At 43.9% G+C, this 22,672-nt stretch overlaps 1 protein-coding gene across 2 annotated transcripts in view; it reads left to right on the top strand.

Annotated features, from left to right (window-relative positions):
• The window catches only part of NIM1K (NIM1 serine/threonine protein kinase), a 55,688-nt gene extending 33,256 nt beyond the window's left edge, over positions 1-22,432 (top strand). For both annotated transcript variants that reach the window (XM_019661504.1, XM_019661505.1), the window contains exons 2-4: positions 6,448-7,446; positions 19,069-19,337; positions 21,437-22,432. In XM_019661504.1, the coding sequence (XP_019517049.1) occupies positions 7,155-7,446; positions 19,069-19,337; positions 21,437-22,186 (1,311 nt within the window). In that variant the 5' untranslated portion in view covers positions 6,448-7,154 and the 3' untranslated portion in view covers positions 22,187-22,432. The remainder of the gene's footprint in view (positions 1-6,447; positions 7,447-19,068; positions 19,338-21,436) is intronic.
• The last annotated feature ends 240 nt before the right edge of the window (positions 22,433-22,672 follow it).

The raw sequence follows: 22,672 nt of genomic DNA, 5'->3' as shown, positions 1-22,672 counted from the left end.
CCGCTGAGCTGCCAACAGGTAGCAGGATGGCTCAGCTAAAAAAAAACCTTAAAAAACCCCCAAAAAATAGATTTTCAAATTAAGTATGTTTACTAATAATTCTCCCTGAGGGTGCACCAAGTCTGAGAATGATTACATGGGCTTTGGCTGGCACTGTATTCTTCTGCCACGTAGAGAAAACCCAGGTTTTCCTCTAAGCAAACCAGTACCTGGCCTTACCAGCCAAGGAAGAAGTTGCCTGAGAGCCTTGCCCAGAAGTTTTGTAATTTAAACTTGGACAAAGAGAACAAAGGCGAGATGGTTTTCTTTGATGTTATTTTCACAGTGGGTTGTAAGTGAAGAAAATAAATTACCAAGCAAGCTCTGTTTTCTTTAATCTTATTTAATGCATTGCTATGCAGCAACAGCTAATAATTAAGGACCATTCTGCCTCCTTCAGAGGTTTTGATCTACAGTGACGGGACTCCATAGTTTTGGTTGGTTGAGTTCCTAAGCTTTCATTAATGTCCGTAAGCATTGGTCAAAATCAAAAGGGCAAAAGGTTAAATAAAAACAAACCCCACTTGCATCTAAGGAAAGGGGGATTTCATCTGCAATTAGGTATGTCGTAATTTCCATGACTTGCTTATTTTTCAACATGATATAGCTAGAAACTAATCAAAGTATAAACTATTTATAGCAATCCCACAATCTGTAATCAGAAATTCTTCCAGACATCCAAGAAAAGTCTTGGAAAAAACCAAAAAACTCTCTGTGAAATAAAAATGAGTACTGATGTAACCAAACAGGATTTCTCTTTCCTGTTAAGATTTGTTTCATCTACTTTTTTATTCTATTGCAATATGTGAGAACCCAGAGTTTTCCTCATTCATTACTGTTTTTGAAATTTCTGAGATTTGTTGGCAATTCACATACAACAGAAACTTATGTCTTACTTATTGAGAGTGCAATAGTATGACTCCGGAAATTTTAATAATTAGATATTGCACTTTCTGAATTGATTATCTGGTTTTCTTGTCTTTTTTCCTCTATTGTTTATGTCTTCTAGATTTTTTTTTTATAACTCTTGAATTGAATTCTTTAATTTCAATCTCCAGGAAAGCTTTTTCTAGTGCTTGCTCGTCTTCTTGTGTTCTCTCTCTCTCTCTGTGTGTCTCTCTGTCTCTCTGTCTCTGTCTCTGTCTCTCTCTCTCTCTGTCTCTCTCTCTCTCTCTCTCTCTCTCTCTGTCTCTCTGTCTCTCTCTCTCTCTCTGTCTCTCTCTCTCTCTCTCTCTCTCTCTCTGTCTCAAATTTTGTTCTGATTTTATGGATGCAGATCTTATCTTTGTCTTCTGCTTCCTGCATTTGCCTGTTTCCTTCAAGTTCCTTTTGTTATTGTTTTGGTTGGGTATGGTTTCTTTCTTGCGCTTGGAGCCTTTGCTCAGGTATCTAGTGCTTCTTGACTGGACATTCATTCTAGGTGGAAGGCACTAATATTTGATTGAAAGCTCCCTATTTGGGAGTGAACCTGACATCTGGAAGACTGTACAGTGTAGATGGTCAGGTAGTTTTTGTGGTGAAGAACTTCCAAATATCAGTTTCAGGAGGTCTTTTCTCTTTCGATATTTAGTTTATCCAAAAGAGGAATCCCCTGCCTGGGAAATTGTGTGCTTGTTTCTCTCCATCCTGGAAACTCAGAGTGCAGGGCTGCAGGGAAAAGACGGGATGAGGGACCCATAACCCAGAGTCTGACCGAATTGCCTGTCCTCTGCCTTGCGTTCCTGAGCTGGACTGGGAGCGGGCAGAAAGAGGAACAGCCTGGCTTAAAGGAGGGAAAGGTATGGAGGTCTTTCTGCTCCACCTTAAAAAATCTCCATGTTTATGGTCCACTTCATTCCTCCAAACTTTGAGGTACTTGGTCTCTTATGGTTTGAAGTTTTTTGGGCATTCAGAAAGGTGACTCTCATCGGCAAACCCTTGAAGGAATTAGGTTGTTGTTTTCTTCGCTGTCTCTGCCAAATCACTCACCACTCCTCAATCTGCTTTCCATCTTCCCCAAAATGTGTTGATGTCTTGCATCTGCTGCTGTCTCCCCTCTTACTCTCTTTGTCCTTGTGGATTTATACCTTCTTCCCTCCTATTTCTATGGTGGGTTTTTGGGAGGAACTAGTGATAAATGAAAGTGCAAAATTCTCTGTATTTAACCAGAGTTCCTCATTATCTTTTGATTTTAAAAGCAATCCATTAGATGTTAGAGAATCAGGTGTGGCCATTTCCCTGTATAATGAAAAGTAAAGCAAACTCAGTATACACCAATTATGTAAGAGGCAACATATTACATGTTTATATTTTCTCTTTTAAGGTAAATACGAGCACATAAGGAAAAATGTAAATCATGTAAAAGAGTAAATAGTGAAAAGTACACCTTTTACTCCAATTCCTTGTCCAACAAGTCTACCCCTCTCCCCAGATACAATAACTATTGCCAGGTATACCCTCCTCTTTCTTAATGCTTCTGATGTCACATTATATACACGTACACTCTCCCGACCTCTTAACAGTATATCTTGGATATTGTCACTCGTTCTTTTTTACAAGTGCATAGTAATCCACTATATAGAGTACTTTAACTGTATTAATACGTAGTATTAATGGGTATTTAAACAATTTCTAGTTTTTTACTACAAAACAAGGCAGCAGTGAATATCTATCCATATTTATATTATAAATAGGTATATCTTTGTGCATGTGTGCATAAAATAAATTCTAGAAGTGAAATTGTTGAGGCAAAGGCTATGTCTACCTGTGCTTTAATAGCTGCGACAGCCCAATGGCCCTCCAAGGAGTTGTATCAATTTATACTCTCAGTAACAATGAATGAAAGTTCCTGTTTCCCCAAACACTCTATGAGCAGTGCATTGTCAATTTTTTGTAGTTTCCAAATTTATTTGTAAAAAATCTAATTTTAGTGTAGTTTTTATGTATATATTTTTTGGTTGTGATACTGAGTATCTTTTTATATAGTATAGAGCCATTTGTATTTTTTGTAATATGCCTGTCATGTTTTTTTAAATCACTTTTCTTTTGGGATATTGGTATTTTTCTTACCAACCTGTGAAAATTCTTTCTTTTTTTTTTTTTTTAAAAGATTTTATTGGGGGAGGGAACAGCGCTGGGGAATAGGGGGAAGGGGAACAGAAAAGTTGCTGTCCTTTTGTTCTTCAGTCTAGTTGTGGAGGACGTTGCTTCACTGGCCCAAGTTGGCACCATCATTGCGCTCTTCCCGGGCGNTTTTGTTCTTCAGTCTAGTTGTGGAGGACGTTGCTTCACTGGCCCAAGTTGGCACCATCATTGCGCTCTTCCCGGGCGAGGCAGATCAGCCCCGGCCTCTGGACGGCCGCTCACGGGCGGCTGCTGGCTGCCCGCTTCACAGGGTAGCCCATGGCAACCCACTGCAGCACGGAGCTGCAGTCTATGCCGTTGCCGGCAACCCACGGCAGCCCAGCCCCAGGTGAACTGCCATTCACCATGTTAGCTGCAGAGGGCAGTGTCACTGGCCCTCATATGTGGGATCCGAACCGGGGCCCTCTGGCATCTCAAGCCAGTTCTTAACCAACATGCCACTTGGCCGGCCCTGAAAATTCTTTATCTAGGAAATTAGCCTTTTATCTATCATATATATTGGAACGCTTTCCCTATCAGTTTGTCAATAAATTTGTTTTGTTTATGATACTTTTGGCAAACAGAAAATTATAATTTTATGTAGTCATAGTTAATGTTTTCTTTCATAGCCTTCTTTGAGATCATAAAAATTTTCTGATTTTTTTCTAGTATTTTATGGTTTCATTTATTTTGCATTTACTTAGGTGATCTATTTGGAATTTATTTTGGAATAGGTGTGAGGTAGGTATTCAATTTTTTTTCCGCAGCTGGCTTGCTAGCTTTTCCAATAAGTTGCAATTCTTTCTCAATACAAACTCACAGCAACATTGTGAATTATAAATCAAAATTGTAAAAACTTCCTCATCTGATCTAAACAAAAGATTAACTGTCTCCCTGGCCATTAAGTCAAGACAATTGGTTTCAAAACCATTGTGCAAGAAATTTAATTTGTGGGTATAGGGTATGTAATCCAATATAGTGCCTGACCACACTTGGCTGTTATAGTGATCTCTCCCTGTATGTTGAATTGGGAGGGGGAGAGGAGGAATTCCTGGGGCACCTGAAGTTAATCAGGGTAGCAAGTGTGAAACCCAATTGTAAATCGCAGGCCTGAATGGAATTCAAGATACAGGTCCCAAATCAGGAGAGTCGGGGAACCAAGAAATCAGGGAAAAAGTCTTGGCCAAGCATTGCACAGAGAGTCAGAGAGCAGGTTTCGGAAGACGTGAGACCTGGGTGCTTGGGGACAGCTGATCTTTTGGAAAGGGCAAAGTTGGGGGAAATTTTGCATTTCTATCCTTTGAAAGCAGTCCTGTAGCAACTCTCAGTCTGATGGTGGGATTCTGGCTAAGGTTTCACCTGCACAAGAGGGTGGGCCAGGAATCCTGATAGCCACTAGAAGGTAGCCTAGGCCTTGGGAAAAGGTGAACTGAAATAAGCTTTCTGAAATCATTCAAGTAAATAGTAGGACAGTGTTAGTAGTTTATAAATATATTTATCCCTACTATTGTAAATTGTAACTAAATGCAACAATCAATAAATTGGTAAGTTAATTCATTCCTTCTTTATTAAACATTTATCAAATGAGTGCCACATATTGTGCTGACTTCTGGGAGACAGAGGAAGAAGGTGCAGGTTCCTGCCCTTCAGGGGCTTATCTAGTTGGGGTGCAAGGAGGTCAGTGACACAGACAGCATAGTGGTGAGATGCTCTGAGAGAAGCGTGCCTGGAGTCCTATGAAAGGCCAGGAAGGACACAGAGCTGAGCCTGCTAGAACATGAGGGGATCAAGCACAGCATCCTGTCTAAAGTCCTTACTCTCTTTGCATAGGTTAGGCTAAAGTTTCTTTCAGAATTACAATGAACGCAACCCCTGGTGTTTTGTTTCTGCCAGGGATCTGAGGAAATCTAGTGCCAGAGAGATTCTTAATGTGAGGTTCAGGGATGGGTTTCAGAGAGTCTGTGAACCCCTTAAAATTGGACACAAGTTATGTATGTGTGCTTTTTTTCCTGGGGATAGGGTCAGAGATTTCCTTAGACTCTCAAAGGAGTCCATGACCCCAGAAAGCTTAAGAACCAGGCTTAGATTTTCCTCAAACTAATTAAGGATATTTGCTATTAAGAGCATCTTTTAAAACATCCTAATCAGACTGTAACCTGGAGATGTGTGTGGTTACTAATATCTGGCCCCTTTAAACCTCTATCCTTGATCCTTCTTCCAGCTTCCTCTCCCCCTCTGCAGAAACAGGAATGGCGCTGGGGAGCAGTCTCCTCTTTCCTGTCATTTATCTTTACTTGGCAACCCCCTACTTAATCACAATAACAACATAAGGAGCCCTGTACTTAACTGTAATCATGTGATATCACCAAACAGAACTGGAAATTCACATTTTTCATGTTTTGACTCAGGTTTTTGGTTCAGAATGCTCAAATCCAAAAACCAAGTTCAAAATACATTTAGTGACTGTTTTCTTTATGTAGGACATTGTGCTCCATGCTGAGGGAGACAGGAGGGGAGCAGGACATACAGATAAATTAAACTCAGTTCCCACCTTTGGAGATGAGACATTTTGGAGAATGCATCAAGTGCTGTGGAGACTCAGAAAGGAAGTGATTATTTCTTACTAGGGGGTACAGTAAAAAAGGTCATGAAGGAAGACATTCTAGCTCGGCAGTATTTCTTATCACTGAGGATGCCATAGACTTCTACCCTTGGTAACATTACCCTCTCTTTTGTGCACCTTCAAAATGAGCTGTTGGGTCCAGAGGCTGACACCTGATCAGAAACACCCAGAAAATGATCCTAGGAGAAAAATTAGCCTTTGTCATAGAATGACACAGAAAGAAATAGTGGGAGCAACCAGTGTAGGAAAAGCTGTAGAAAAACATACCGTATAAAGGAAACATAACACACTGTTATTTGAATCGATGTAAGAACTTTTGGAAGCTGATATTAGTAGAAGATCTTTATCATCATTACTATCATAATTTTTAAAGACTGGCTTTAAAGCAACCCAAGACAACCTAATGCATATTTTCCTAAATGTCAAGAAATAGAAAGATTGTTTTGCTAGAAATATTTACATGCTGTGAGGGCTTTTCCAAAATGTAGATTGAGGAGTGTGTGAATGATCGTTTTTTTCTTACTGAATCATATATACTCAAGCTTTTACTACTGGTATGAGTCATAACTGAAATTTGAATAGTATTTTTTAGATTAATGCTGACAATGCATTTCCACATCCATCATAAAACTTGGATGGCGCATTAGCACGAGCTAATAACTTCTCTTACTCTCTGTTCTTAGGATGAACCAGCACCTGGCAAATTTTTGAGACAGCTCAGCTCGCAGCTTAGAGGAAGGCTCATCTAAATAAAGGCTGGCTAAAGTGACACTGCAGGGGTTTAATCCTTCTCTGGCTGCCCGTGTGACCAGAAGGCTGATTTGCAGGTTTCTCCTTTCCTGAGATCTAGATTATTAGGTCTCCAGAGCCCTGCGACTGACTCTCCAGCAAGAGAATGTGAAATGAAGGTGGTCAGAGATAAGCGCCAGCAGCAGGGACCTGCAGGCCTCGGCGGGGCTTTTACACACCAGAGTGAGAGAGTCTCTGGCCTTCAAAGGAAATAGCACGCTGGAGCTTTTGTCCTGGGACAGGCACCTACCACAGGACATCAGACGCTACAGCCGCCCAAAAATTTCCTGGAGCCGGAGGAGGGAAGTGACTATAGTAACTGGATAGGTGCCTGATTGCACAGTTAGAGCTGGGAAGTTCCACCTGAAAGAAGGTATGAAATGTCTCGAGTGAGGCCGGCAGCTTTGGGCTTGGCTGCGTAGGCTCTGCTGGCCTATTTTCCTCAGCCCTTCTCTGAGGGCCGCAGGCCAGCTCTCATGGACACGGGTCTCTGGCAGTCCTTACCTCCCGTCACCCACCCACTGGGCCTCGTCCGCTCCTCACCAGCCTGCCCTTGATTGGTGCCTCCTTGCTGAAATGGAGACGTGAGCCTGCGGTGAGGATGACTGCAGTGTATGTGAATGGAGGCGGTCTGGTGAGCCCCCACTATGCCAGGTGGGATCGCCGGGATAGCGTGGAAAGTGGCTGTCAGACGGAGTCCAACAAGGAGGAGGAAGAGGGACAGGCTCGCCAGCTGACACCCTTTGAGAAGCTGACACAGGACATGTCCCAAGATGAGAAGGTGGTGAGAGAGATCACGCTGGGGAAACGGATCGGCTTCTACCGAATCCGAGGGGAAATCGGAAGTGGGAACTTCTCCCAAGTCAAGCTTGGGATTCACTCCCTCACCAAAGGTAGGACCTGACCTCCCAGGATGATCCCCTGTGGTCTCAGGACCTAGATTGGGGAAGGTTAGGAGTCTGGAGCCAAGGAAGCAAAGTGAAGTGGTATCACTGAGCCCCTGCTAGGCACAAGCCTGGTGCGGCCGCTTTCCCCTTGTTATCTCAGTTCATTTTCACAGTATTGGTGTGAGGTCAATGCTTTTCTTCCCATTTTACAGATAGGGAAACTAAGATCCCAAGACGTTATTGTGGCTTCTGCAGTTTAATCTTAGATGATCCTGACTTCAGAAACTCTCCCACTCCACCATGTGAATGAACTCACTCAAACACTGAGGGGACTCTGTCCTCCTCCACTTGGAGAAATGAAGTAGAATGTGTCTTGTTCCCAACGCAACTCATATTCCAAGTACTTCGTATAACTTCTGTTTTTATCTGTGTGTCAATACCAATGACACAGAATGGCCCAGGAGACCTCCCGGATCGCCACTGCCAGTGGATGTCAGGGTCCAGTCTCCCCTTCTTGCCCGAGGCTGCTACTTCTGTTAGATTTGGGAGAAAGGGATTTGATCTCCAGACCTTTTCTGCTTCAGTCTGCTCTGTATCAGTTCTCACTGCTGCTTGGTTCCTTGCTGTCTACCAAAGACAAATGCTTGCTTGGCTACCAGTCACTCTGGATTCTAGACCAGCAGTGCCCACCACTCTGGCCTCAGGGTGGAAGTATGCAGAGCCCAGCAGCCCCTTGCTGCCCCAGCCCAGTGTGGGCACTTCCCAATTACCTCTAACTGAGCTGAAGCCTGGACATTATCATAAGAGAGTTAATTACAAGACAGAAAAGGAGTGCTTGCAACTTGGTATAATTTACTGACTTCCTAATGCCCATGGGCCCTACGCTCTCCCTGAGAGTCACATATGGACATTTTCTCTCCTGGGACCCAGCCTGGCACCATGTCTTCAAGGCCACTCTTTTCCTATAGGAGCTGTTTTTTGTTTTTGTTTCTTCTCCAACCCCTGATCCCATGTTCATCCCATCCTTATGTTTGGTCCTTATAGAAAAAGCACCATAACCGCCCCCCCCCACACACACACACATGCACGCACACATACGCTCCCAAGTCACTGGAGCTCCAAGTCCCCTTAAATGTTGCTCTGAGCCTGGGTGTCTGGGGTCATATCTTCACGTTTCGGCTATTCACCTTACTTAACTGGGCACATTCCAGTCCTCCTGTGAGCCTCAGATCTTCACTTATAAAATGCAGTTGGTAACAGTGCGTACTTTACTCATAAGAGTGGACCTAGTGCTGTAACTCAAATCTAATTGGGATAGAGGTTACTTTTCGATGGTTAGAGCAAGAATGAAAGAGAAAAGATCAAACACATGGGGAGATGAGGGGCCAGAAATTGAGACAGAAGACATGGTTACGAAGGGGAGGGGAGAAGTTGGATAGACATACCAGGACAGGAATTCAGAGAGAAGAGAGTGTCCAGTGCAGCAAAGAGGTCACAGAGGCCAAAGTCTGCACAAGGCCTGCTGGATGTGGCCCACGCGGAGAGGTTTCCTGAGTGTGGGTTCAGATGTTAGAATCCAGTGCAGAGGAAGTACAGTGGGTGGCACAGTGGGAAGAACATGGCTTTCAGCATCAGATAAATTTGTTTCAAATCCTCGTTCAGTCACTTACTAGGCATCTGACTTTTGTACATATGACGAGGAAGTTTTTGGTCCTCAGTCACCTCAGCTGTAAACTAGAGATAATGATTCTTATCTTGGAGTTGTTGGGACCATTAGAAATAACATATATGAAGTACATGGCACGTAGTAGCCACTCAGTAAATGGTAGCTATCATTGGTACAACTCTATTTTTTATTTAAATAAACGTATTTTAAAAGGAAATTTAATATTATTAAAATAACAAAAAACCAACATCACTTGCACTATGACACCCGTTTTTGCTTTTTTTTTTTAGCTGAGCCATCCTGCCACCTGTTGGCAGCTCAGCGGCAGCTCAGCTCGGGCCGGGCATCGAACCGCTGTTGCTCAGAGCTCACACTCTTGAGTGAGCTCTTAACCAACTGAGCCACTCGGCCGGCCCTCACTTGCACTATGAATAGAGTTAATGGTAAAAATAAACACTAAGCAAACAAAACATTTTGTTTGCAAACAAATTAAAATGTTTTGTTTGCTCATTTATTTATTTCCTAGCTTTACTGAGATATAATTTATATATAACATTATGTAAGTATAAGGTGTATGACGTAGTTTTTTATATGTGTATATATTGTTAAATAATTACAATAAGGTTATTTAACACACCCATCACCTCATACAGTTACAATTTTGTGTGTGTGTGGTGAGAAATTTTTAAATCTACTCACTTAGCAATTTTTAAAAAGTTTTAAAGGAAAATTACCAAGTAATAGAAAGAAATTTAAAACATGCCAACAACCAATCTGAAGCTTTCTCTTTGCCTTAATTAAGAGAACTAAAAGAGAACTAACACGGGAATAATGTTTTTATGCTGTGAATCAGTGCTATTTAAGGCTGTTTTCATGCACTAAAATCATTTCGTGCCCCATGAGTGTTAAAGGTTTTACTTTGGAAAGCACTAACCTCATCTAGTCCTCCCGTGTTTTATAAATGAGGAAATGGAGGCCCAGAAGTGACTGTCCCGAGGTCACAGGGAAAACAGGTCTAGAACTGAGCTTTCTTTTCACTCCACCAAGCTACCTCGGATTTTGGTGCAGTGTGAAGGAGGCAACTCTTTCACACCCTGCCCTGGACCAGCTAGCCACATGGGGACCCCTGCTTTCTCCAACACCAGACCCCGGCCATACGCTGGCCCCCTCACTGACCATTCTTCTTCCCTGTGACAATACCCACAAGGAGTGGTCCTGCCCTTAAATGCCGGCAGAAGGGCCAAGGAAACAGGAAACAGTTAGGGAGCAAGAGTATATACCCAAGATTCAGAGAAGAGCCCTTCTTGCATCTACTTCCTGCCTGCCCCTCTCCCTGTTAGACAGTGTCTAAGATCTGCCGCCATTTTAGTGGCAGAACGTAGTGCAATACTATGGAAAGAGCTTGGCTTTGGAGTCAGCCAGACCTGGGTGGAATTCCAATTCTGTTTTCTCTAGCTGTGTGACCTGAACAAGTTATTTTACCATTCTGTGCCTCAATTTCCTCATGTATAAATGAGGAAAACATATCAGCTACATAGGATTGCTGGGAGGAGCAACATTTTTCAATGTAATATATTGAATATGTACCACGTTAGTCTGCTTTCAATGAAGTCTAGGCTATCATGTGGGGTGGACAAAAAAAAGAGGAAGAACACCAACAATTGTTTGTTTGTTTTTTAAAGATTTTTTACTGGGGAATTGGGGGGATGTGAACAATGCTGGGGAATTGGGGGAAGGGGAACAGACAAGTTGCTGTCGTTTTGTTCTTCAGTCTAGTTGTGGAGGACGTTACTTCACTGGCCCAAGTTGGCACCATCATTGCGCTCTTCCCGGGCGAGGCAGATCAGTCGCCAGCTTCTGGACGGCCGCTCACGGCAGCTGCTGGCCGCTCACGCTGGCTGCTGGCTACACACGGTAGCCCATGGCAACCCACTGCAGCAGGGGCTGCAGCCTACGCCGTCGCCGGCAACTCAGGGCAGCCCAGCTCCAGGTTGAGCTGTTGTTCAGCATCTTAGCTGTGGAGGGCAGTGTCACTGGCCCTCATATGTGGGATCCGAACTGGGGCCCTCTGGCGTCCCAAGCCAGTACTTAACCATCGCGCCACTCGGCCAGCCCAACAATTGGTATTTTTATAGTGACTTTCTTCTTGAATTCCACAGGTTTCTTGTCTGCTGTATTACGAAATTAATTCTAGTCCCTTGAGTTTTGGAGAACACAGCATTTTCCTGCTGTGCAGTTTGGGCACTTCGGTGACCTCATGAACATGCTCTCCTCACTCCTAACCTGCCACAGAGTAGCTCTGTTGCCAAAGGTACAAGACACCCTCTGGTTATGGGATAGTGTGTTGTCAAGGGGAAGAAGGCCAAAAGCATAGGCAGTGGGAAAATCAGTTCAACAAGCAAGTTGAAAGAAGCCAGAAAACGTAATGGCAGGTAACTGAACACATTAGACTGATGTAGCAAATCTGGACAGCGCCTTCTGATTTGTAGGCCCATTCCATAATGGCCTAATTCTAGTACCAGGCCTCATCTCTTTTCCGGGGTTCTACCCCTCATTGAGCCCCCTAGTCAAGGAATAAATAGGAAAATAAGAATGAAAGGAACTGAGAAGTGTCAGGAGAGGAAAACCCAGATGCAGAATGATGTGAGGAGGTGAAGAAAGAGATGGCAGTTCACGTAATGGGAAATAGAACCTCGAGGGAGGATGACAGAGCCAAGACCAGAACTGTGGCTTGTAAAAGGAGACAGCACATTTGGCTACCCTAAGCTGGCTGGAATGGAAAGAAAGGAGGGATATTCCTTTAAAATCTGAGATTTATCAGTGAGTGGTTTAGAAAGCTTTGCTGGGAATTTCAAATACTCTGTCCCATTGCCTGGCCATGTCAGATTAAGTAATATGGATAGCGATTTGCATACACATACAAAGCCAACTTGCCCAGAATTGTCACCAGGTTTTCTAGGAAATATGAACAGTCAAGATAAGATAAGGAGGTGATTCCCAGGAGAGCAGAGGGTTTCAGTGCCAGGGGCAACTCCCGGGACAGTAGTTTTTAGAAAGGTGCCAGCTGCTCTGATCTCTAGAAAGAAGGCTCCAATACAGGTCCCTGCTGGCTAGAGTTTATTTTTATAGCTAACAGCTCAGATTCCCTTGAGCCTTGCAAGCTGATAGGGCAGGCTGAAACCATAATGAGTCCTCTTTAAGGCTGATTAGAAATTTCTCAAAAGAGATGATGCACTAGGCTTCTGCATATTTTATGTCCCATCTGTTGTCACAAACAAAAGTAACAGAGGCAGCGGTGCCTGGCCCTTTCTCTGTTGCTGCCCTTTCTGACCTGGTTTTCCTCTCTGTTACTCTAGTCTCATGTTTCCAGGACCCTTCCTTCGCCTCTCTCTATTTATTTATTCATAAGTTCATTTATTCCTCTTTTAAAAAATATAATAAACTCTCCTGTATCCACTCTTTGCTCCGGGCCTTACAGAGATGAATAAGATACAGCTCTAGCCTGACAGGAATTTGCAGTATGTAATGGAGACAAACAGGAAGCAATTGTGAAGTGTTGTCCTCTCTGAGTAAGGAAAAAAGGGTGTGCTCAGCTGTGCCCGAGGACTTCAGGAAAGGGTCAGTTGACCAGGAAAGGCTTGTGTTGGGTCTTGAGGCTTGAGGAGACTTTACACAGGACACAGGGGAAAGGGAATTCCAGGCAGAGAGAGAGGATGTAAAGTGCATGGAGGTATGAACCAGTGTGGGGGTATTTGGAGACTTAAAAGTAATTCAGTGAGGCTGGAGCCTGGGATGTACCCATAGAGGAGTGGGAGATATAGTGGGTGATATGGGCAGGGACTAGATCATGGAGAATCTTCTCACCTATTTAGATATTGTCATTTTGGTATTGGGGAGCCACTGAAGTGCTTAAAGCAAGCAATTAATACAAGCAATTAATATAATTTTATTTCAGTGAGGAAGGTGAAGTTGTCTTGGTCATAAGCTCCTTGGTGCTAGACATTGTATAATGTTTATTCTTAGAGTTTCCTCACATGCATTATAAATAATGAACATTCAACAAATATTTGGTGAATTAGTTAGTATACTAACTTCTCATGAAAACCCAGTATTGGTGGGGAAGAGGTATTCGAGGGAGCAATGCATGGCAGTACTCTCTGTCTGGTAGTTTGTCTATGCTATAATCTCCTAGGAAGATAGGACTGGGGAGTTAACTCAGTCTCTAATAAAGCTTAATAGAGACGCCCACTGATTTTAAAAAAACGATCCCTCCTCTGGAACACATTCATCAAACCAGCAATTAAAAATTGTGTTTCCTTATTTTAAAAATAGTAAGTGGCTTTTGTGAACCCATCCTAAAAATAAGTCCAGTATTAGAAATATGATAACCAAAAAAACGTTCATTGTGGCATTATTTGTAATGCAAAGGATTCAGAACAATTTATATAATCCAACAATATAGGAATGGTCAAATACACACTAAATGGAGGGAGCAGAGAAGTGACATGATCTGGCTTATGCTTCAACACGATCACCCTGGCTGCTTTGTTGAAAACAGACTACAAAGGGTCAAAGGCAGAAAGGAGAGATCAATTAGGAACCTCTTGCAATCATCCAGGCAAGAGATAATGGTGGCTTGGACCAGGAACGCAGCAGTGAAGTGCTGAGAAATGGCTGGACTCTGGCTATATTTAGAAGGTAGAAATAATGGGATATGTTAATAGATTGAAAAATGAAGTGTAAAGGAGAAGAGTCAAATACTCAAATTTTTTGTCTGGACAATGGCAAGGATAGAGTTTCCATTTACTGAAGTTGGGAAGACTGTAGGAGGAACAGGTCTGGGGAGGGGGGAGATCAAGTGCTCAGTGTTGAACATGTTATGTTGGACATGCCTATTACATGTCTATTACACATACATGGCAGATGCTGTTGGTACCTCTCCCAGTCTCCTTGGGCCTTACCATTTCAGTTGCCTGCAGGCCTGACCTTCAAAATGCCAGTCTCTCCCTCTCTTTGCCTCTGGGCTTTCTCTTCCTGTATGCATGGGAGGTCATAAATACAGGGGGATTAACATCCCACAGCCAACAACCAGTTACTGGCAGTAGTTGATGTATATATAAGTACCCCCAGCTCTCTTGTTCTTCCCATGATGAAACTTGGACATGATAAATCTTAGTAGGACTAACTGGGAACTTACTTTGCAACACACCCTTTATTGGCCGCCTTTCCTTTCCTATTTAATTTCCTCATTTTTCTACCAGTGTTTCCTGGGGTTACCTCCTTTATAATCTACTTGCAATTGAATCCCTGCCTTAGGACCTGTTTCTGGCAGAGCCCGAACTAAGACAACCAAGTGGAGAGAGAGGTCACATAGGCAGGTGTGTTGACGCATCTAGAGTCACTAAAGAAATGATGATAGACAAGAGGTCCAAGGACTAAGCCTTCAGGTAACATTTAGAGGCTACAGAGATGAAAAGGACACAGCAAAGGAGCTGTAGAAGAAGTGGCAAGAGGTAGGAGAAAAATGAGACGTGTGTGTTGTCCCAGGAACCAAGTGGGAAAGGTGTTTCGGGAGGAAGGATGAAGCCTAAGAACTGACCATTGGTTTTAGCAGCGTGGAGGTCGTTGGTGACCCTGAGTAGACTCCAAAGTAGGGTGTTCATATCCTAGGGAGTGCCCAAGATAATTCACTGGGATGCGGGCAGAAAATATTAGCATTTCCATTTATATTTATTTGTAATTATAACTTTTTAATTTCTATGATTATGTATATTAGCATTACAATCATATAATTTATAAATAAATATACATATATTAGAGTAGTGCTCAAAAGTGTTTTATTGATAAAGGAAGCCAATCCAAGAGTATATAGACCATCACCCTGCGGTACCAGGGTCTTTCCGGCCTCAACATCTTCTCTCCTACACGTTCCGACTATTAGAACCTCTCCTTATTGCTACCCTTCTGCTTTCCTGTAGCACTTAATCCGACTCCTGGGAAAGTGTTAACAATCTTCCCTGACCCCCAGACTAGGGGTACATCCCCTTGTTTCATGCCCCCATTGCGTCCCTCACTCTTACTCTCCAAGTCTGCTGTGCCACATATCTTCCATCTGCCCCTCCAAACCCGTTCTTCATTCAGTGTTCTTCTGTCCCACACCACATCAAGGCTCCTTAGTCCTCTGGGCTTCAGTTGGTTTTGGTCTGTAGGGAGCCCTTGCAGGGGATCAAAGGAAGGAGAGGGCGGGCCTGATATCTATCCCTCCAGCCCCTCACTGTAAGGTTGACTCAGCCTGGCCGTGTGTCTAGAAGAAAGGTCTCAGCTCCCCTCGGAGCAGCCTTTGCTTCATTCTAATATCTGCTTCCTCCCCATGAGCGGCCAACAACCAATTACTGGCAGACTTATTTGCATGGTCCATTCTAGGTCTAAAAATTTGAATTATTGGTTTGTCAGAAAAGTCATGATATATTTTTTCTGTTTTTCGTTGTAAAAATACATCATGACTTTTCTGACAACCCAATGGTTCCTGACACTTAATAATTGGAATATTTGCATAAAATTCATATGTCTGGATTCTCTTGAAAAGATCAGATTTGACAACACTGAGCCTACATTCCTACAGTAACCATTGTCTGGAGCTGAGCAGCAGCTGTGCCTTTGCAATGGGGCACGGACTCATCAGGACTTCACAGCCTCCACTACTCCCTATTGTATCACCATAAGCTTGCCACCCAGTTAGTGCCCTGGCCTCTAGAGACATTTCAGTTTGTAAATCCTGCTTTCAGGACTGTGTTGCCCACTAGGTGGGACCTGTATCAGATTCTTCACCAGATTTGGAGAAAGACAGGTTTACTTCTCAAATCTGTGTGCTTCTCTCTCTCTCCCCTGCTACTACCAAGAAATCCTCGCTCTGGGATTGCTATCACCACCTCCTAAACCACTGCCCTGCTCTAGGGCTTGCTCCTCTTCTATCCATTTCCCACACTGCAGCCAGAGCACTCATTTCAAAATGGAAATCAGATTATGACACGCTCCCTTAACACATTGTAATGTCTTTCCACTGCCCTAAAGATAAAGGCTACGTTTCGTAACACAGTGGCCCAGGCTCTGGATTATCTGATCCCTGCCTACCGCACCAGGCTGGTTTGGTCTCTCCCCCTTATTCTGTGTATCCAGCATAGTGGGTTCCTCTCGGGTCCCCAAACACACACATCATTCCCACAGCCAAGTGTTGGGGCTTCCCCCTCACCTTCTGGTTCCAACTGTTTCCTTTCTTGGGGAGACCTTCCCGTTCTCCTCTCTGTACCCCTTCCTAATATGTGCCACACTTGTACTAAGGGCTTTTTCAAAGCTTCTTTCTCATTGGACTGTAGGAAGAGTGTCTGTTTTTTTTCATTGCCTAATGCATAGTAGGTATTCAACTGAACATTTGTTGGAAGAGTAGATTTAGAGAGTTCTTCATGGCACAGCAGTTTCTACCACTTAGTGACAATTTGGAATACCAGGGCTTTTTAAATGTTGTACATGATTATGCATGTATGTTGTGAGGCATGGCTGTAATCTGATTAAACACACAGTGGAGGATACAGGTCCAGACTAGAGTGAAGCCATCCGGTGTCCCACTGTGGGAGCACAGCCTTTGCTAAGAACCACTCAAATATAAACTTTTTAAAAGTAAAATAAAAATGGATTGTGCTAAAGGGAGGTTTGTAACTGCAGCCTCAACTGCACCATGGCCTGATTCTCAAGCACTCATAATGTGGGGAACGGTGTGCAGCTGCAGCGCGGCAGAGAGGGGCAGCGTACAGGGACACACGCTTTCTTAGAAGCCGGGACCAGGCTAGCGGAGGACCAAGGAGGAGCAGTGGTCTCTTCTTCAGGCCATCTGCCAGACTGAAGGGTGGAATTCATTGGCCATTGAAAGAGCAGCTCACCCAATAGGTTACGCAAGACCAGGAGTTTGTTTTAGGTAACACAATGGTGAAGTCCATTGTTGCCGCAGACATTACAGCCCCCAGGATTCTGCTCGGTTATGGCTTGCCTCCTCCTTCCCCAGTATTGCCTCCCGAGAGCAAGCGTGGCCACATCAGACCCCAAGGAACCCTGCCTCTTTCCATTCTAGAAGCCCTACTGGGCCTACTTTAATATACCGATAACACTCCTATTTTGAACTAGTAGTGTCTATTTTCATGGGGATAACTACTGTGCCAAAGTTCTTCAAAGAAGTTGTTTTGCAAGTAGGTCAAACAAGATTTTGTTCTCCCCATTTACTTGCCTGGAAAATCCTTCTTAGCTAATAGAAAGTCTGGTCCACTTTGAACCAAAAAAATGAAGGTTTACTTTGGAGTAGAGATTCATTCATTTTTCAAACATTAACCATTCTTATTACATGATGAATCTATATTAACTGTATAATTAATTGTAGGAAAATTAGAAAATACAGACAAGGAAGACAATTTTAAAGGAAAACCACCCATGATCCCCCATTCATAAAATAATTGTTCAAAACATTTTGGTGAATTTTTCTATGCAAGTGTGTATTTGTATTTTTTCCTCACTTGTTCCATATTGAACATCTTTTCATGGCAATTAAGAAAGATCAACACCATTATTTTGATAGCTGCATGGCATACCATCTTTTGCTGGACACTTAAGCTGTTCCCAACCAATATCACAGAAATCTTACCCAGGCAATCTTGTACATGTGTCAGATTATTTCTGTAAGATTAATTGCCAAAAGTGAAACGGCTAGGTCAAAGGGTGCGACCATTTTTAAGGCTCTCAATATATAAATACCAAACTACAGTCCAGAACCACATACCGATGAATCCTCCCTCTGGCTGCACATTGCAGTGCCTGTGTCCTCATGCCCTCACCAACATGCCACTCACTAAGTACAGTGCGTCCAGGCACTGACCCAGTCAGATAAAACAGCCCACACAATGGCAGAGCTGGGAGGAGGAGACCAACATTTACAGGCCAGCGTGCCAAGTTCATAGTACAGAGAATACACCAAATCTGGACTTCATGACCTACGTAGGACAGCTGTCATAGAAGGCTTCCTGGAAGAGGTTGGTTCTGAGGCTGGCCTTGAGGGACCATCAGGAGTTAACTGAGTAAAGATTTGGAAAAGGGGGCTGGACAAGTGGCTCAGTTGGTTAAGAGCTCGCTCAAGAGTGTGAGCTCTGAGCAACAGCCGTTCGATGCCCGGCCCCAGCTGAGCTGCCACTGAGCTGCCAACAGGTAGCAGGGTGGCTCAGCTAAAAAAAAAGAAAAGAAAGAAAGAAGGAAGGAAGGAAGGAAGGAAGGAAGGAAGGAAGGAAGGAAGGAAGAAGGAAGGAAGGAAGAAGGAAGAAAGGAAGGAAGAAGGAAGAAAGGAAGGAAGGAGGAAGGAAAAGGAAAGAAAGAGAAGGGAAGAGAAGAAAGAAAAGAAAAAGAAAGGGAAGGGGCAGGAACCAGATAAAGGAAATGATCCAGGTAGAGGAAAGGTCCCAGGCATGAATGTGCAGTCCCTTTTCAGGGAACAATAAAAACTTCCATAGTAGCTGGACTGAAATTGTGCAGGAGCAAGTGAGGATGGTGGACAGGAGTAATGGATGATGAGGTGGAAGAGATGGGTTGGGTCTGATCAAAAGGGGCTTTATTGGCTGAGCAAGGGAGCTTTAACTTTGTCCAGGAAACTGGATAAAGATCATCAAACTCCTGTGTTGGGAGGCAAAAGTTGGCATCAAAACCTGTGTGTGGAAGACTCACTGATGATCAGGGAGGATAAGCACTGATGTTGAACTCAAGAATTTTGCTCTCTGTCATCACTGCTGATGAGCTCTGTGAGCTTGGGCACAGTCTTTTAATCTTTGTGTCTAGTAAAATAAAGGGGTCTGTTTAGGTCTCTTCCAGTTCTAAATTTCTATGAGCCTGTGAACACTGGCACATCCTTTTACTTTTTTTTTTTTTTTCTCCAGAAAAGGTGGCCATTAAGATCTTGGACAAGACCAAGTTAGACCAGAAAACCCAACGGCTACTATCCCGCGAAATCTCCAGCATGGAAAAACTGCACCACCCCAACATCATCCGCCTTTACGAAGTTGTGGAGACCCTCTCCAAGCTCCACCTGGTGATGGAGTATGCAGGGGGTGGGGAGCTCTTTGGGAAGATTAGCACCGAGGGGAAGCTCTCAGAACCAGACAGCAAGCTCATCTTCTCCCAGATTGTGTCTGCCGTGAAGCACATGGTGAGCGGAGCAAGGAATGAGAGTCTCGCTTCCATTCCCCCCACAATGGGAGCATGGGGCTTTTGTTTCCATCATCCAAGTGTCCCAGGGGGCTTTCGTCCTACAAGGGCAGAAAGTAGTCCTTTCTGTGAAACTCAGAAGCCTGACTAGGACCATGCTCCTTGCCTCTGAAGCAACGCCCAGGGATCTCCAGTTACAGGGCAGCCTCTTAGCTTTGGAGCACGGTGGCAGGAGTCGATCAGAGCAGCCGGATGACCACCACCCATTCACTGGCCACAGCCATTCCTCCAACCCCATCTTCCACTACCCAGAGAGCTGGCTCCTGGCTGCTTCTTGGTCTTGCCTTCCTAACCGTGTCAAAGATTTCCTCTCCCTTGTTAACACATCTCACATTCCGAATCCTATCCACACTTCATGACCCAGCTCAGTTCTCTCTCGGAAACTTTCTTCAGTCTCACATCAGTGCTCACTGATCTTTCTTAACTTTGGTGAATTCCTTTAGCTCTTGCTGCCTCTGTGCTCAGAAGATTAACACTTGGTTGTTATTCTGATTTCAGTTCTGTGATTATTTCTTTAGATAAACCTGAATTCCTGAAGCACACTCCCTAGTTCCTTTAAGAGCCGGTTCTTCTGTGCCCTTAATATTGTTGGCCTTATTGCTGGGCACACAGGAGGAACTTGACTTGCAGACCTGACTACCACTCTTAATGACTCTGTTAGTGCAAAACACTGGCTGCTCTACACTCTTTGCCCAGATCTCAGTCTAACTGGCAGAAAAGAGAACTTGCCTGGGGTCAATATTAGTTGAGAGACTGTTTCTAGTTCTTTCCTTTGCCTGGATGTTGTGGGTCAAGGACTGGGATCAGTGACCTCCTGGACAAATTATTAGCAGGGGAATTAGTGACCTGGGAGACCCAAGATAGTAGTTGGGGTGAGAGGGGGAGAAAAAGCTAGTGAGCAAGAGAGAACCTGACTCTAATGGTGGTGGGTGTTTCCGACCTGTGGTATCATCAGTTGTCATGTAAGTGGCCTATACTGTGGTGAACCATCCCAGGGCCGGGGAACAAGCCAGACCCATATCATGCAATAGAACAGTTGGGGAAAGAATATTCCGTATTCTACCTGGAAAAGAAATCTGGTGAGAGAGCAGAAGAGAGTCCAGCAGTAGAGGGAGCAGACTGAGTTCTCTGAAGCTGTGTGCCCTGACACTTCTCCCAGCTCTCTGGTCTCTGAAAAGAGGGAGGGTGAATCATAGATATAGCTCCAAATTTTATTGAGTGTGTTTACTATATGCCAGGACCATGCTGAGCTCTGCAGACACAGTGTCACATGCAGTTCTCACAACAACCTTACGAGGTGTCTATCAGTATCCCGTTTTACAAAGAAGAAAACTGACACGCACATTACAGCTGGTATCATTGGACCTAGAGTTAACCAAGCTGTCAGGCTCCAAACCCTGGATTCTTACCCCAGAAGGCCCATTGGGAAAAGTAACAACCCATCTTCCAAGAGCCCTTGGGACTCTTGGGAGGTCAAGAGACCTCAAGATTATCTGGATTCAGAATGCAAGGATGGGGATGGGGCATGTGCTCACAACCCACAGTGGGACCTGCTGCTAGAATCTTGTCAAACATAGTTTCCTCCCTTCTACAGAATTCTGCAAAGGAGCCCACCAAAAGGAGCATGGCTGGGCCGAGTGTGTGTGGGGGGGTGCTCCAAGCCTTCTTGGGGTTGGCCCGAGTCAAGAGATTGCTCAGCCAGGAAAACCCATCTATGGCCTCAAAAATCAAGGGTTACTATTTCATTGTGTTTCAGAACACGTAGATTCATAAGATCTGGCATAATTACCTGAGTTCAGGAGTGTGGGACAGACTCCAACCACCACTCCACAGAAGAATAGAACTTTCATCTCTTCGGGGCATGTAGGTGTGTGTTTGGCTAAAGGTTATGACAGGGCAGCTCTCGAGGCTTGCTGCCATGATTAATCTGCATTGAATTTCTGTTATTACGCCATGTATTGTTTCAGAGCAACTGATGCATTTTTTTTATGTTGGTATTTTACTTTGGAAATGATCATTTTCCCATGTCTTCTTCCACAGCACGAAAACCAAATTATTCATAGAGACCTGAAAGCAGAAAATGTATTCTATACCAGTAATACATGTGTAAAGGTGGGTGATTTTGGATTCAGCACAGTAAGTAAAAAGGGTGAAATGCTGAACACCTTCTGTGGGTCTCCTCCCTACGCTGCGCCCGAACTTTTCCGAGACGAGCACTATGTCGGCGTTTATGTGGATATCTGGGCCTTGGGGGTGCTTCTGTATTTCATGGTGACTGGCACCATGCCATTTCGGGCAGAGACCGTGGCCAAACTGAAGAAGAGCATCCTCGAGGGCACATACAATGTGCCTCCGGACGTGTCCGAGCCTTGCCTCCAACTCATCCGGGGAGTCCTTCAGCCCATACCCACCGAGAGGTATGGGATCGACTCCATCATGAACAATGAATGGATGCAAGGGGTGCCATACCCCACCCCTCTGGAACCTTTCCAGCTGGATCCTAAACATTTGTCAGAAACCAGCACCCTCAAAGAAGAAGAAAATGAGGTCAAAAGCACTTTAGAACATTTGGGTATTACGGAAGAGCATATTCGAAATAACCAAGGGAGAGATGCCCGAAGCTCCATCACTGGGGTTTATCGAATCATTTTACATCGAGTCCAAAGGAGAAAGGCTTTGGAAAGTATCCCGATAATGATACTACCAGACCCCAAAGGAAGGGACCTAAAGAAAGGGTCCCGTGTCTACAGAAGCTTAAGACACACATCCAAATTTTGTTCAATTTTATAAATTGCACTAGACTGTTGGTAATTAACCAAGATCATTGTTGCTGCTTTTAAATTTTTCACACACAACTTGGTGGAGACATTTTTGTAATTTTTAAATAAATTTAAATTTAAAGTATGAATTTCCCTCCTCACCCCGCAAAAAGCCTATTAGCTCAGATTCTGACTTGATTTGCGATCTTCTCTTGTTCTCAAACTCTAGCATTCATTCATTTAATCAATAAATGGTTATTCAGGGGCGGCTGGTAAGCTCAGGTGGTTAGAGCGCAGTGTTCATAACACCAAGGTTGCCGGTTTGATCCCCACATGGGCCACGGAGCTGTGCCCTCCACAACTAGATTGAAACAACTACTTGACTTGGAGCTCATGGGTCCTGGAAAAACACACTGTTGCCCAATAACATTTCTTTAAAAAAAAAAAAAAGAAATAGTTCCCCAGTGCCTATTATGTGCCAGGCACTGTTGAAGATGCAGGGGAAACAGCAAAGAAT

This window comes from Hipposideros armiger, unplaced genomic scaffold, assembly GCF_001890085.2.
Source record: "Hipposideros armiger isolate ML-2016 unplaced genomic scaffold, ASM189008v1 scaffold_351, whole genome shotgun sequence".
In the NCBI taxonomy this organism is placed as follows: Eukaryota; Metazoa; Chordata; class Mammalia; order Chiroptera; family Hipposideridae; genus Hipposideros; species Hipposideros armiger.
Note: the sequence above shows the minus strand (reverse complement) of the source record. Positions and strands in the feature narration are given on the sequence as shown.